The sequence below is a fragment of the Rhea pennata genome, chromosome Z (assembly GCF_028389875.1).
Source record: "Rhea pennata isolate bPtePen1 chromosome Z, bPtePen1.pri, whole genome shotgun sequence".
Classification (NCBI taxonomy): Eukaryota; Metazoa; Chordata; class Aves; order Rheiformes; family Rheidae; genus Rhea; species Rhea pennata.
In genome coordinates, this window is record NC_084702.1 from 29,741,895 (window position 1) to 29,758,526 (window position 16,632).

The following is a 16,632-nucleotide window of genomic DNA, read 5'->3' on the forward strand; positions in this document are numbered from 1 at the left end:
TACTTATCTCTTAGTTTATACGTCAGACTTTCTGATTTTTGCTCCTAAATTTCTCTGCTGCTGTTCTATGCTGTAATCACTTGAGATGATTTGCACTTTTTTCACACTCCTCCTTGTGTCTGAGGTCATTGAGGAACTTGTATTTTGGCCGTATTGCTCCTCTTGGTCCTTCCACTCTGGCTCCTCATTGAGACAGTTTGGCAGTCTGTCTCATTAAAACTGCTCCTAAACATAAGATTTCCGAATGAGACAAATGCTGGATATTTCCCAGGCTGATACTCCATTATACTGCTAAAGGATCAAGAATAAAAAGCTATATATATATTCAAAAAAAAAAAAAAAAAGGGGGGGGGGGAAAAGAAATCCCTTCATGCTCCTCATAGCTCTAGGGGAAAGGCAAGGATCCTTTTTAAGTTAAGGATCTTGGGTATAACTGTAATTCATAAGCCACTGTGAGGTCTGTGCCTTAAGAAAAGACAACTGCTGTCAATAAAAACTGTGAATACCTGACTTTTCTGAAAAAATAAGTTCCAGTCAATGATTATCTAAGTACTGTTAATCACTGTTATCTGTGATGACAGTGCAATTGCACTACAAATATCCCAGTCATCATTTTGAAAAGCTTTTTGATGACACTGTGTGAAAAATAGTGTTGTTAATTTCATGAAGCTTTGTGTGCACATGAAGCAATGTATGCACGTTGTTCTGTACAGCAACAGGTTAGATCAAGAATTCTAGGACTGAGGAATTTAGTCCAGAAAGCATTTCTGGCTTGGTAAGAAATGTCTTTTGATCTCATAGAGCAGAATCCAGATCATCGATCTGGTGTCATAAGGCCTGACCTGAATAAGGCTAAAAATAATGTTGAATTCATGATTGACTGAGTTCTGGGAATATCCTGTGAAGCACAGTACTACTTTAAACTCTCCTTATGATGGGAAATCAGAGGAGAGGAAACAGTCTGTGCTATGACCTTTTGGCTTGATGCCAGAATGCTGTACAGCCCAGAGCAGAAAAGATAAAACACAAGTTTTTGTATTTAATTAGGTGTATAATGATAGAAGTCTAAGAGTAAAGAGTAGCAGGGCTGGAAGTCTTGTGGGTAAGTACGCTGTAAGAATCCTAATGATGAGACTGGCACAAAAGGGCTTTTAAAGAGGTGAGAGATCAAAGTGGTATTTGTCCTTAATAACTTGGAACGTTCAGCATTTGTTTCCCTCCTACTCCATATCATGCTCATTGAATGGAACTACAGTAAGACTTTCAGGCCTGCAGAAAGCCTGGGTGATACTGAAAAATAATAGCTGCTCTTAGATGAACTAAACAAAAAGAAAGAAGTCAAGGAACTCTAAAGGACTGAGTAGTACTATTCTACTCATTCTGTAATAAGTCAAAGCTAACAACTCAATCTGGTAAAATAATAGAACAAAATGATGATAGAGTGCTATTTTCTTTTTGTATAAAAGATATGTAACCAATGTCAGCTTTCTAGCAGGTGCCTTGAGAATGTCAAAACTTCATCATCTGGCAATAAGTATTCCTATCTTTGTTTCTTTCTCATTAAAGACTTCTTTCTCATTATGCTAACCTGGCTGCAATTACTTTAACTGTATTATTACCAATTAAATTTTGACTATAATCATGTTAAGAACCATAGTGGATTGATTTCTCTAACATAATATTCTGCTTCCAGCCAGCAAATAATATATGTTTAGGAAATCTGTACAAACCAGAGAATGTGCAGTGTGATCCTTTTCCTGGTAAAAATTCCCAGGTGTTGGCCATCAAAACATCACAAACATTGGTGAATTTAAATTTCCATCTCTGTATAGTTCAGAGCATCTTAACTATCTTTTAAAGGAATCAAATGGTAAAAGGGATAAGTAGTTATCATGCAGCAAACTTTCTGAGATGAAAAATTTAACCCTCTTGAGTGCACTTTATTCCTCTCTGTAACCACTGATTACATCATGTTCTCTGTCTATAAAAACAATACTATCTACTTGCAGTAACAACCAAGCAGTAATTCTCATAATATTACCCTGAAAAAGGCTGTATTCCTATGGAGAAAAGGGAACATATTATACTCTGTTACCATTCATGATCTCTCCGCTGAGACTGCCCAAGAAGTGTCAGTTAAAAGCTACTTATTTTGGTGATTATATGATGTAGAGAGATTCATCCACTGGACACTGAACTGAGATACCTAATTCATTGCAATTAGGGCTCTAGTAACCATTTGTGGTCATTACTAACTGAGATACCGTGAGCTATAAACACTCAAACATGACTAATTCCCTGAATTAACAAGTCCATTTCATCCATATTTTCTTGTATTTGGAATCCATCTAAAAGAAAGGAAAAGAGTGTTTCCATACCAAATGTTAAGTGCAGATCTACTCCTCTTATTGTAACCAAAAAATTGTTATAAGGCTAGAGGTAGTACAGAAAAAAAGAAAAACAAGAAGCACGATCAAAGGCATGGAATGGATGCCTTGAAAAAAAGGAAAGATTTACAAGCGATGTGAAAGACCTCTGTGAAATCACTGTGTGTAAGAGAGAGATGTCAAGGACCAATTTTTACTATTTCTGCTGTTATGAAAAACAAGATGCTAGGTGGTGAGGTCCTGAAAAAGAGAAGGAAAGCCTTCTTCTAACAAAGTATATCTGAGCCATGGAACTCCTTGACACAGGATACTGAGAAAGCAGAAGGTGTAAGTGTAACCTGACAAAAAGATGGTAGAAAATCCATTCAGGAGAACTAAGTACTTCCAGAAAAACAAAATCATTGTTACTGTAATTCTTACTGTGCCTCTTCAACTGTCATACATGTGAAAGAAAAAATGTAAGGTATATGTGTGAGTACTATTCTACTGAAATTTCAAAAAAAGTCTTGATTGGTGAAAACAACCAAGATACTAGTTGCAAAAATAGGTGTATATTTGTGTTTGTGAAGTCCTCCTGTTCATGTTGAATGAAAGATGATTGAAATTAGGAAAACTGAGGCAGTATGTTAACAGACACCAGTTCAAACTCAGAGAGGAGAGGCTGTATATTCAAGTGGGCAGTGAAGAGGCTTGGTGCTTCTTTCCAGTAGAGGGTTTGGGGGAAAATGATCCCCTATCAACAGCAAACTCACACTAGGTACCATCTTCTTCAGTTCCCTCATCAATGCCAAATTCCCAAAATGTAGTTCTCTTCGTAGTGCCAGCCTCAGGAGCTTGCTATCCTAACTCTTCGTAACAGTGGTACTGCCTGAGGACTTGTTGTGTGACTGGGAGTATCACAGATATTGCTGTAAGTTTTCAATATGTTTCAAAACAGAGAAGTAGACAGATACACATATTAAACCTTATTGTTTAACTGCATGGCTACCTGTGATTCTTGTGGGGATTAATAATAATAGTCAGTTATAATAATAATAATAAATAGTTATAATAAGGATTAATATGAATTACTAATAATTATATGTTTTGTAAAGCACAACAATTGAAGTCTCTTTATCCTTTCTATATCCTGATAGTAAAAATAATTTGGCAGGGGATAGGAGAGTGATGTTAAGATAAAATCATAGAGCAGTTTGGATCAAACAAGTGCTAAGCATTCAACAGTATTTAAAAACATCCTCTCCCTAAATTACACATATTTGTAAATTTTCTTTACATGTAGTAGAGCCAAATGTTTACATGTGTCTGGGTCAAAGAGGTATGCATTTTATTAAATCAATTCACAAATCAATTAAATATGTTAATATGAAATCAATAGATTTAATATTAAAATGCATATGTGTGTATTTGAATGTGCAACTAGATGCCAAGCATATTCACTCTCCACGTCAGCCATTCAGAAGTGCACGTTATAATGGTAATTCATTTTTTAAAAGATCTGTGAAAATAGCTGTAGAGTCAGTTCCTACCGAGATTACAGAAAAGAGTTGTCTGAAGGATAAAATCTTGCTTAAAGTCTCTTCAGTTCTGTCTCGTATTTAGTAGTCACAGTTATGCCAAATGTCTTACCATTTTTTCATCAGGGAACAGATAATAACTCAAAAGCCTCGGCCAGAACAAACTCTTTGAAAAGATCTTATGAAATCATTTCTCCTTGCAAATCCATAAAAATTGCCTCAGAGTCCTTATCAATAGAGGGGCTTAAAGAGGGTGCAGAAGTCATTGAATTATGATGTGCTTGTTTTAATGAAATTCCACTCCTGCTGGGATGTTCCCTGCAGATTTTCCATATTTCAGCATGGGAAAGGTTTGATGCTTTCCTGCCAGTGCCAAGAGTTAATTGAAAACATTTCAGGATAAATTCAGCTTGGGGGCCAATGCTCCCATTCCTTCATTATTCTTAACAATAATAGAGGAGTAATACAATTATTAATAGGCATGTTGTATCCTCTTAAAGTGGCAGTGTGTTTCTGAAACCGTGTCTTTCACAGTCTTTTTCTTAATTAAATCTGAAACAAATGAAAGAATAGAAATCTGAAGAGAAAGCATGCCTGGCTGGTAATATTATATGGTTCATCACTTTTTTTCTTTTTTCGCACTAAGCAGTTAGCTATAGTTAAATATAGATAACTACTTTAAAAACAAATAAATAAATCAGTCATCTAGAACAGGATTTCCTGAAGATTTTTGTGTTTAAAGCATCAGCCTTGGTGTGACATTAAATTATTTTCTTTTAAAATACGCATATCCTCAGAGTTACTGAAGGAATTTCAGAAAGGTGAAATGCATCATGGAATAAAACTGCTAGTGAATTAAAGATTAAATCAGTCTTGAATTCATATCTCCTTCTTAGGGATTATGATTTTAGTACACTAAATCTGAAATAACATTTTTCTCCTCAAAAGATGAAATTGTCTTGCTGGTTGAGGGCTACTTATATATTATCTGCAAAAGTAAACAGTTTACGTTGCAACATTTGTAAGAAATAGCAATTTCATTTTCATTACTTTTTTTCTGACCTACAGTCTTGACATATTCTTTGCAATTTTGTTGGTATTTATGCACTCCTGATAACTCAAATATTAAAATAATTATAAATAGTTAGGGAAACATTTCCAAAACAAAGTTGATTTTCATTTAGCTTTTTATCATCATTAAGAATGAAAGGAATATGATAAAAATGTTTGCCATAATGCTTTCCTAATTTTAAGCAACTGTATTCAATGCTCAGGCAAAAAAAAAATGTAATTTATTTTTATCTCTTCCTCACACCACTTCTCCCTGCAAAAAAAGAAAGTTCAAAATATAAAGTAGCTCTGTTTGCTTGCAGAACTGTTTTTGACATAAAGCTTTGCCATAAAGCATCACAAAATCAGTCCAGAGATAAAGAGAAGATTCCTACAGGCTATAATGAGTCAAGGTCATATTTGTATCGTTTCAGAAGCCAAAGGCTGCATCTGGTTTACAAGAGCTGTTCCCATTTTTTTCAATGGTAGCCCTGCCAATAGAAGACCGTGAACTAGGTCCCAGTCCATTTTGATAGCAGACATGAGAGTTAAAACTGTTCCAGTGTGGAAAGCTCTTTAGACAGAGTTGAGATGGTTTAACCAGCTTTCTGCACCCTGCCTTAATCTTCTCACACAGAAGGACAGCAGGGGTAAAAGGGATTAAGGCTGGAGCACATTTCCAACACCTACTCCCCTGCCAACTCAGCATCCCAGGAGACAATTGGAAGCAGGTGTAATTTAAAGCATTTTTTTACCTTACTCCAAGGGTAGAGCCTGGGTAGAATCAGGCCCTGGATTAGGGGCAAACAGAGCTTTTGTAGTTTCTGTCTCAGCTCTCCTGAAGGCCACAAAATCTGATGAGTCAGAGCTGCAGGTCCCACAATGTAAGTGTCTGCCTCAATTTGCACAGCAGAGCACTGAGGCCTCCTGGGCTTAAAATCTGGCCTGAGAGAGCATTGCCACACCATGCTTTCTTTTGTGCTGATAAATTCAGCAAATTTCCCCTTCAGAAGCACTTTGAGAAAATAAACTTTGCTCCAGTGAATTTCTGAAAAAGGCAACCTTCAGCTGGCTCGTAGAGCATATAGGATGGGACATCTCTTTATGCAGATGAGCCATTTGGTTGATACTACTCTTTTCCTTGCTTATTACACAAATGTCTACAAAAACCAGACTATATTCTGACCACAATATTCCCAATGAGCTCTGAAAACAGTCATTAATTATTTCTGAATATAATGAAAGGGAGTTACATTTAGACTCTACAGGCAGTCAGTATATTCTGAAATTTAGTCTAAAATTGCCAGAAGTTAAACCACACAAGGTTTATACAGCCCAAAAGGGAAAAGTTTTCACAGTTTTTCAGATTTTCCTATCTTTCCTATTGGCTTCTTTTCCAAAGATGTTATCTCCATTAAAGCAATAGCATTTGCATATTAACACTTCTTTAACACATTTAGGCACCTAGCTTTACATATCTCAGCTGATTCTTGGCCAACTATCTAAGCTACACTACGCTAATCCCAAGGGTTACTTTTTGACCTAAAGCCTGTTGATTCACATAACTGCTTCTCAACTGTCTCCTGAAACACTGTCTATTACTGTGAATGATCTTTCACTCTAAGAATGGGAATAAAGTCATAGGTCAAATAATGACATCACTTACCCTACTGTAAACTCATACTACCTCTAACAAGAGTCAATGATTTAGTCCTATGTAAACAGAATGCTATGTCATAAAAAGTGTAGATGCCTTGGACAAGATATTTGTCACGAATGTTCTTTCAGTCCTTTTTATGTAATACATACTCCTATAATTCATATTTGTCTATGACCCCAGTTCCTGAGAGGCATAGATCAAGACATAGTGGTCTGTATTTGATTTTCCTGTCTTTCTTATCTTAATACTGATACACAAACATACAATATACTCATTAATACACCAATATGCATAAGAAGGTAAGATCATACTAAAGTCTCTACGGATTCCTACTTTACCTTCTGAGGTACTCCACCTGCACATGCTGCCCAAAATGTTTTAACAAGTTTAGAATGATACCCTAATTCCCAAAAAGAAGTAACAGGGAGACTGTTACTAGCAAGTAGCTATTCTGATCATACATTCTTTTCCACAAATAGAGTAATAACCATTTTATAATTACACTATCCTGTGCTGGAATACAACAGGATTTCAGAAGATAGGTAGGAATATTGATATAGAAATTCATGTATCTAGGTGCCATCATGCTAAAAATACAAAGATCATGTCTACAATAGCATTTCACTGCTGTCACCTCAATTAGAAGAAGGCTTAGTGCCACTGCCAGTAGATTACAGAAAGCTGCAGTGCCTGTATTTGTTCTGTTTATATCATCTAACCTCTTACATGTTTAAACAATGAAAACTAGCCTAAGCCAGATATACACTCACACCATAAAAGTAATAGGTGAATGAATTTTAGTACAATACATTATAAGCAGATTTCGCTTGATTTTTGTGTGAAGCAAGAACATCTATCAAGCTATGTTTATTTCCATGATGATGTGCATTTTGTGACTCTATAGAATACCGTAATCTCTCAGATAGTGCTATGTAAAAACATAGACTCTGTCAGCAGGTACAGGCAAAGGCTCAGTTTTCTTGTATTTCTATTGTTTTAAGTCACCAAGATGATGAGTGCCAAAGACATGTTTATAACCAACTATTTCTCACAGAAAGTGAAGGGAGGTCTTTCAGTTTCCTCCAAATTCTCTTCCTAGTACTTACCTTCCCTCTTCCAGGCAAACTACCCATTTTTCAATTTGTGTTACCATCAGACAGACACTTTCTTTTTCCTCCTTACATTTCCATATTTCTCTTCTATTGCAGTTCCTTTATTCCTCTTGTCTCCAAATCGTGGAGTAAAGGGTATATGTTGTTCTCCAGCCTCTTCCTAAACTTTCATTGACCCTTTCTAACTCCACTCTCTCTGCCCCTGTGAAGAGTAGCAACCTTGTCCTTCCCCCCGCACTGCAGCCCCAGCATCCCCATTACAGTGCACTGTACCTGTTCTTCTGCCTGATCTCACTCTAGGGAGATCTAGTCAAAAGGCATCTTGGATTTCCCACTGCCCTTCCCATAATAGCATCACAGAACATCACAGAGAAGTTGTTTGGAAGGGATGTCTGGAGATCATCTAGTCCAACTTTCTACTAGAAGTTGGACTACAACCAACATAAGGTCAAGCCAGCTGTGGCCATGTCTTGCCACGTCTGAAAACCTCTGAAGATGGGCATTCCAGTTTTTCCTGGCAATCCATCTAGTGCTGCACGACCTGATCTAGTGAAGTTTTCCTAATGCCCAGTCTGAACCAGCCAGCTGCAACCTGTGCCTGCTTCCCCTTGTTGTAAAATCTACCTGTATCGAGAAATACCTGCAGTCTTTGCAATGCCCCTTTCAGTAGCTGTAGGTTGCTGTTAGATTAGTGGCAGTTTCTTTTCTGACAGCTCAGCTCCCATCCTTTCCTCGCAGGTCGCAAGCTCTAGGTTCCCATCCATCTTGACAGCCTTTCACCCTCTTCAGCTTTTTAATATCCTTCTTGAACTTGGGGGTGGGGAGATAGTCTGCAAACTGGACGCAGTATTCCAGGTGCACCCTCATGAACACCAAGTACAACGGGATGGTAACTTCTTACTTGAGCTTTTGGAGAGAAGGAAAGAAAAATCCTTCTTTCCAAAACTCGTCTTACTTCCAAATTTGTCTTCCTCTTTGGCCCTGTTGACATTATCAAGGTCTGCTACCTTGACTTTTTTTTCTTTCTGTTATTTTGCAACTGTGTCTCAGATAACTTCTTGATGACTTCTATAGCTTCTTTCTCCTTAGTAGCAAGTCCACTATTTCTCCTTTCTCCACACCTTCTCTACACAAGGGTCATCCTATTTCCTCACCTTTCCTTCCTCCAGCCTACTCATACCACCATCTTTGAAACTGTATCTATCTCTCTACATAGCAATATCATTTTCCTGTACTACTTTATTAAAATATTTCTGGATTACCTACACCCCAAACTTCAATTTCCATCCTGTTTTATCAAACCTCAATTCTTCTATTTCTTTACTGTAAGATGTCCCTTCTCCCTTCCTTGAAGTGTATCAAAGATATAATGTTAGTACTGTAACACTATTTGTTTTCAAAAATCTCTCTTCATACACATTCACCCTGTACAATAATATCCTCTGGGCTCATAATAAATCAATGAAAAGACTTTTAATAAACTGTTTCATCAATGAGTATCTTTATTTGATTTTGGGTGTCAAATGCTTATCAGGAGCACAAGCTACATAATTCATCCTTCTTTATTGTCTTATTTTTATGCCCTTCAGTTACATTTGCACTGCCTGAGTTTTGGAGGTAAATATCCAAAATATTAGCTGAAAGCTTCCTCAGAAAGCAAATCTTTCCCACATCCTTCCCTGCAGTTCCTCTTTAAGAGGTGTCAGCATGGCTGAGAGAATGAAGTGGCTCCACATTGTTTGCCTGAACTATTATGTGTTTAACATTTCCATAACAAAAGTGCCACTCGACTTCTCCCCGATTAATGCAGCTGGAGGGCTCTTGTCCTCCTTTAATAAAACATTGTTGAAATCATTTATTTAGAGCCCCTGGTTACTAGTGGGAGAATGACCATCTTTGTGCCAAAATATAGTGTATACAGTCCACTATTTTGTAGTAGATCATTCTGTTATTTAAGAAATTGATTAAATGGATGTCTTAGAAAGTATTTATGCTAATAGCGCATTACTTATGTCATTCAAATAGTCAATGTGAGCCTTTTCAACTGTCTACCACAGCCTCAAGTAAAATACAGTAACTTTCGACTTTACTGCTAACAAATCTGCATCACAGACCTGAAATCTCACACAGAAGCACTGCAATCCCATTTTAAACTGTGTTGTGCTGCAAGCCTACCTATTTTTCTTGAGAGTTTACAATGGTTGTGTTATCATGGGCATTGCTGCATTCTGTGATATTATTACTGGGGCCAGGAACAATATCCACTGAATGGTCTGAATTTGTTTTAGTGGCACTGAAGTTGCAATGTAGCTAAGTCAACCAAGTAGTGCTTTCCATGACCCAGCCGATGATGATTTTGTGTCCCACCACTTCTTATATGTGCACCTTGGCTATTTTGAAATTCCTCCCATCTCCCTCCAGTGTACTCAAAACAAAACAAACAAAAAGACAAGTAATCATATAAGACTTATTGGTTTTGCCTTACACTGAGATGGGATTTCTTGTTCTGTAGACACCTTTGCACCCGTACCATACATGTTCGTTACACACGCATGCTGGGAGTAAGAGTTTTTACAAGGAGACAGTAACTAAAATCCATCAGACTTTCCTGTATGTCCATAAAAGACTTGACCAAACCAGAGCTTTCCCTTCTCTCCTTGTGAGGCTTCATTTCATATTTATTTTGAAAGTTATGTATGGCTGCCTGTATACATTGATGTATATTGTTAAAAATAAACAGAGACCTTATGTTATGCCCATTGTGATTGCATACAAAAGCTTTGCTGTGCGCTTGGGAGATCAGTGAAGCTTGAATCTCCCTCTATTTACTGTATGGTCACTGTCAGTTCAATGAACTGCCTCCTTGTTCTCCACCATTGTCCCACACTCCCTTAAACATTTGTCACTGAAGTGCCTCCAAAGACAAATAAACTGTCACCAAGAATTCAAACCTGGTAACTGAGAATAAAAAGAGAACAGATCCTACTGGATTATTTTACATGAAATGGTAGAGTGTTCCTTCTGCCCCCTCGGAAGAGGTTGTCTGGACAGGACCTCGGCAAAGTGTACTTTCAAATATCCAGAAAAATGAGAACTTCCTTTCCTGTGGAAAATCTCCTCTGTCAGGGAACATGAAGTCTTTTCCTTGTTTAAAGCTGTCCTTACTACATCCCTTGACATTTTGAGAATTTCCATTCCTCTTCAAATCAAGCAAGAGAAATATAAATTTGATGGACACCAACATCTGTACAGCCTCTGATGGCTGGGACACACACCAGTAAGCGCAGCCATTCCTCCTGGAAATTGTGCTTCCTCTGACAACACGACTAATTCTACAAAGTTATCTCTCTACGAGGAGGGGCTCATAGGACAGAATTAGTTCGGCTGTATTAATTGTACAGTTATTTAAATTAAAATGATCCACTTTCTCTGGGGAAGAAAGCATGAAGATGATTTCTCACTTCCCAGTGGTGCTCAGTGTTGATTTATTCCAGGCAGATGCTTTTGATAGGAGCCTGTAAAATCAAGTCTTGAGTTTATTGTAGCAGCTAATTATCAGTTCTTTTCTAGTCTTTACTTCTTTCTGAGGAAAGGGATTTTTTTTTTAACTGGGACCTAATTTTTCATTAAAAAATGAATTAAAGTAGTCTTCATGGGCACAAAATGTTGACAAACTGAAAATACGTTTCAGAGCATCTCCCAAGGAAGTGGACAAAATATTTAAGATCATCCCTAAACAATTGCAAAATCAGCATTTTGTAAAGAAAGCTGATCCCATTTACAAGTCTCACCCTACTACTCTTTGTTCTCTTCCTAAAGAAACAACGTTTTCAGCTTTGTTTTAACAATAAGCTTACTCAACCGTTCAGATGACTTTAAAAACGAACTTAAGATCATAGCCACACACCATACTCATACACTTATTTGGTATCACAACTATTTGGGGGTTGGTTTATGTGTGTGCACGTGCATCCATGTGTGAGTATCTCTGGGCAATCTAATCACATACACACCCTAAAATAATAATAAAATATTCTGTCACTGAAATAACTAATCTCAGAAGCAGGGATTTCTATTTTTTTTTTCCAATAGACTGATGTGGATTTGCCCTCTGTCAAGATCTGGTAAAATGAAAAAAGCACTATCTTGCTAGTCCGTCACCCCCTCAGTTCAAGTTTATTTGTAGTACCTTTTAAACTTCTCAGTTGCCTTGCAATCAAGGCGTTTAAAATGAAAAGCTTTAAATAAACAGTACGAATAAAAGATAAATAAACCTTTTTCTTTTTTCTTTTTTTTTTTTGGTGAGTGACTAGCTTGACACAATCCAAACTCAAATCCCCAGAGGACTGAGCTCTCTCTTTTGTGTTAATGTTTAAAAGATTTTCCAATGCCGGAGTTTATTCCTACTGCAAACATTTCTATTTACAAGGTCAAGTGTATCAGCACTCGACACAGCTTAAGAGTGTAATTATTTATCTAAGGGCGTTTGAGTGTAGATCAGTAGCTCTGGCAGCAAACCAGGCTTCTGCACGATGCAAAGCAACTCCTAAGAACAATATTGCAAGATCTGGTAATTGCTGATCACCCCGGTTTGTTTACTTTTGCATTCTTCATTGTGGGAAAAAGGCAGGCTGAATAGCAAACTTCCATGCATTTTGTTGCAAACCACTTGAGGCATGCACCACAGCCTGCAAGAAGACTCATTTGAAACACTTGCCACCTCTTCACGTGTATTTCTCACCATTTTACTTGTTTTCATGCCCAGGAGCATTTCTCAGTGTCAATGAGAGTAAAATGCCTCCAGTTCATGAAGGAAGCCCAGCACACTGGTAAATTCTGCATACATATAGAAGCAGTGTCTTTGAATTGTTTTACACTCCTCTGGCACTGGCATGTTACCATGCCAACGCATTATAAAATCAACCACTCTTTTAAAGTAGTACTTTCAAAGCTGTATTTACTTCTTGCATGTAATTATTCATTAAAGTAAGAATAGCAGTAATTTACATCCACGTAAAGTATTACAGGCAGACAGAGATTTGTGTGTGTTTGTTTTTTTTTGTGGTTCACCTCCCCCCTTCCTCCAACCTTGGGTGCTGAGAGTTCAAGTGTCCCTGGAAAACAACTTCACCACATCCATTATTTAAAGCTCTTTCTTTACTAATTTACACGTTTAAAAAATACACAAAGCCATAGATATTTAAAACATAGGCCTTTTATGCCTTCTATAAAAAATACAAGGTTTAAGGCAGCTCGGAAATGCATTTATACAATTCTACAACGTTCATAAAGTCTCTCCAAATAAGAAAGTTAACTTCAAAACTATAAAATACACTGTACATTTGATGTTCTAGAGAATACTTCATTGTTGCTGGTATCCCTTTAAACATGAAACGAAATCTGTACCTTCCCAGAAAAAGAACAGCAAATGCAATTATCTGGCAAATAGCATGTGGATTTAAAACTTTTTATTTTTTAAAAATAAATTATTCCCAAAGCATACAATTTATAAAATTCTATATACAAAGAAGAGCAACTGGTAACAAATCCCAGTTTTAAATACATTTTTATATAAGATTTACCAGAGGTCAGCACCCTGATATGAGAAGAGGCAATATAACTTTTCAGGATATTTGTACATACATGTTCTTGAATTTAAAAGTGTCTTTCAAAGATGGCAGTGCAGAGCTCTTTTAAAACAAAAGTTGCATTGTTCAGTATAGCCAACAACTCTGAAAAAAATCAGCATTTTTGTCGTTAGGTTGAAGAGAAAGAGATTTTTGCTGGCAAGCTTTTGTTATAGGGAGTATTTGTGTGCAAGAGGGCGTGCTGTAAAACACCAAATTCATTCACACTGTTACAGTCTTAAATTTAATTAAAGGCAGATGCAGTATAACCAACCCTCTTCTGGGCATCACTGTACCATGAATAGTGATACTTGATGAACTGTAGTCAAGTCTTTAACAAACTAGTACGACAACAGTTTTGGCAGCAAGTTTGGGTAGCTTACCTTTTTCTAACCTTCATGTCAAACGCTAAAAAACAGCTTTTAGCATTTTTTTTTGACCTTGGTGGCAATAAGAAACCTACAGTAGCAGTCTCTCTTTTAAGCTCACCTGCTTGCTGCTAACAAGAAGCCAGGGTAGAAGAAATTGCATAGTGCACACTAAAGACAAACAAAAATAAAACCCACTGCCCGGCACCTCTCCCTCCATCTTTTTCGGTCCCGCGAACGCCACGGCTGCTGGCTCACCAGGCCAGAGCGAATTAAAAAAAAAAAAAAAAAAAAAGCGGGAGCGGGGGGGGGAGCATCACCAGCAAAACGCTCTTGGGGGAGGGTCAGACATGAGGCCGAAAAAAAGTGCCTGGACAGGCGCTGTTGGGATCATCAGCAAGAGGGGGGGAACGTCCAGCTCCAGGAGGTGTCTGGGTGAGGGGCGGGAGGCGCGCGGCAGCACGCTGCCCGGACCAACGGTCGCAGATTAACGGTCGAGATTTAAATCCCCCTTCGTTCTGAGGCCCCAACGCCCGCCGCCCGGGCACCGCCGACGCCTCCCGCGCTGCGGACCCCCGCGCGTCTCCGCGTGTGTGTGTGTGTGAGGGACAAGGCGAGCGGGAACCTCCCGAGCCGCCGGCCACGGCCAGCCCTGAAGCAAATGGGGGACGAGAACGAAGGCGGAGGAGGGGAAGGAGGCGGGATCGCTAGAGCCGCGGCAGCAGCAGTAAGATGGAGGCCAGCAGCGCCCAGGCGGCGCGGGCGGGTGTGCCGGCGGCTCGGCCGGCGCTATCCGTCTGCATGGGGAAGCCGGGCTCGGAGCCCGTATTGTCCTCCAGCTCGTCCCTCCCCTTCTGGCTCGGCTCCTCCTCGTAGTCCTCGTCGTAGTATTCCTCCAGGCCGCCGTCGGAGCCGCCGCTGCTGCCGGCGCCGTTGTTGCCCATGTCAGCGCCGAAGCAGAGGCGGGCCATGTTCTCCTTGACCGACTCGCAGATGGGCCGCTCCAGCCCGTCGCACACGCAGTCGTTGAGCAGCACGGCCTTGGGCACGGCCAGCATGTCCTCGATGACGGCGCGGCACTCCGGCGTGCAGCGCAGCCCGTTGAAGACCTTCCCGCAGTAGGTCATGTAGCGGTTCAGCGCCACGCTGCAGCGGCTGTCCCAGTCGCAGCGCCGCCGCGCCTCCGTGCAGCCCATGACGCCGCCGCCGGCGCCGCCGCCGGCGCCGCCCGCCGCGGGGCTGCTGGTGCGCGGCAGGCAGGGCTCGATGGCGCGCTTGGTGGCGCGGCAGTTCTCGTCCTGCGCGCAGTCGCAGTCCTCCAAGGCCGGGCCGCGCCGGGTGTGGTTGAGCTGGATGAGGGCCGCGATGCAGTGGCTGGGGCACCGCCGCCTGGAGGAGGCAGCGGAGGCTGCAGCGGCCGCCGGCCCTTCCCCGCCGCCTCCCGCGGGCGGCTGCTGCAGGAGCACGGAGGCGCACGCCTCGGCGTACTGGTTGTAAGCGTAGCTGCACTCGGGCTCCCCCTGACACTGCAGCACTGCCTGCCAGCAGATCAGCCGCCGGCCCTGCACCAGCGAGCCCCGCGGCGGCCACACGGCGCCCAGCGCCGCCGCCAGCCACAGCCAGGCGGCCGGCCGCGGCAACCGGCGGCCGCTACCGCCTCCGTGCCGAGCGGGCGAGCGGGCCACCATCGCGGGAGGCGGCGGCGGCTGGTGCCGCAGGGTCGCGGGAGAGAGGCGCTCGTAGACGAGGAGGAGGAGAAGGAGCAGTTGCCGCCGGTGGAAAAGTTTTCAGAACTCCTGCTAACCGTGTGCATGAGGTCTCCTCGCATCAATCCATCCGCGCGGGCTCTGCGCCCCTCCAGCCCCTGGGAGCTGAAACCGGCGGGGCCGCAGGACGAAGCAAGCGCGCCCCGGGGCCGTCCCGTGCCCCCCACCAGCTGCTCCCGGCTTGCGAGGCGGCGGCGAAGGCGCCCGGAGAGGTGGGGGGATCAGTACAAACGGGGGCTCGGAGGAGAGCGGCTCCGGAGTGCGCTCGGGAGCTTGCAGGCTGCGCCGGGAGAGCTCATGGTGCTGCTCTGCTCCTCGTGCAGATCCGTTTCTCTTTTTTTTTTCCTCTCTGTTTTTGCACAGAATAAATGCTCAGCTGCTGCTGCCTCTTCGGGAGCTTTTAACACTCCGCTCGCAGCATCTCTGCACATGCCAGCCGCTCCGATCCCATTCACAGTCCCGGCTCTGCTTACTCCCTCTCGGTACCGGTTGCACTTTCGGGAAGAAGGGAGAAGAAATCTCTCTCCCCGTTAGCAGGAAGATAGCACGGGGGAAGGAAAAAAGTCGGGCTTCAGGGTCTCTCTTTCTCTCTGGGCGACTGATGCTGCCTCTGTTGTCAACAAGCCCTGCAAGCTGCTCTGCGGATCCGTCTGTGGATCTTTTTTCTTTGCAAGGCTTTAAATACAAAAGTGCCCTCCGAGCAGCAGCAGCGTGCTCTGATTAGGCCTCATTATGCATGCATGGAAAAGCAAACAAACAAAAAAATTAGCAACGCTTCTTCTTTTACACATCCCCCAGCCTGCGCTCTCTCGCTCTCTTTCTCCTTTTCTCCACTTTTTTCTCCCTTCGCTCGGCCCCTTTTCCTTGCCTTGCGACTTTCCATTGGTCCAGCCTGTTGTTGAAACTTTTTTTTTTCCCTCCTCTCTTTACGAGCTGCTGGAGGGAGGGAAGGAGAGAGGGGGGCTGGAGGGCAGCTCACATTCAAAGCTTGAAAGGAAAGGCTTAAGGAGAGTGACAGCCCCCCGAGGAGCCCCTCCTCCCGTTAAGGGGGCGCTACGCGGGCGCAGCGCGGCGGCCGGCCGAGGGACGCGCAGCGGCGGCGGCCCGGCGCAGGGCTCGCCCGCCGCCCGGCCCGGGGAGCAGAC

The 16,632-nt window shown here is 41.8% G+C and overlaps 1 protein-coding gene across 1 annotated transcript; it reads right to left on the reverse strand.

Moving 5' to 3' along the window:
• Positions 1–12,923: 12,923 nt before the first annotated feature.
• On the reverse strand, positions 12,924–16,305 carry GAS1 (growth arrest specific 1). Its single transcript, XM_062599887.1, has one exon. It carries the CDS (start codon positions 15,407–15,409, stop codon positions 14,429–14,431), a length of 981 nt encoding a protein of 326 aa, XP_062455871.1. The 5' UTR covers positions 15,410–16,305; the 3' UTR covers positions 12,924–14,428.
• Between the last annotated feature and the right edge of the window lie 327 nt (positions 16,306–16,632).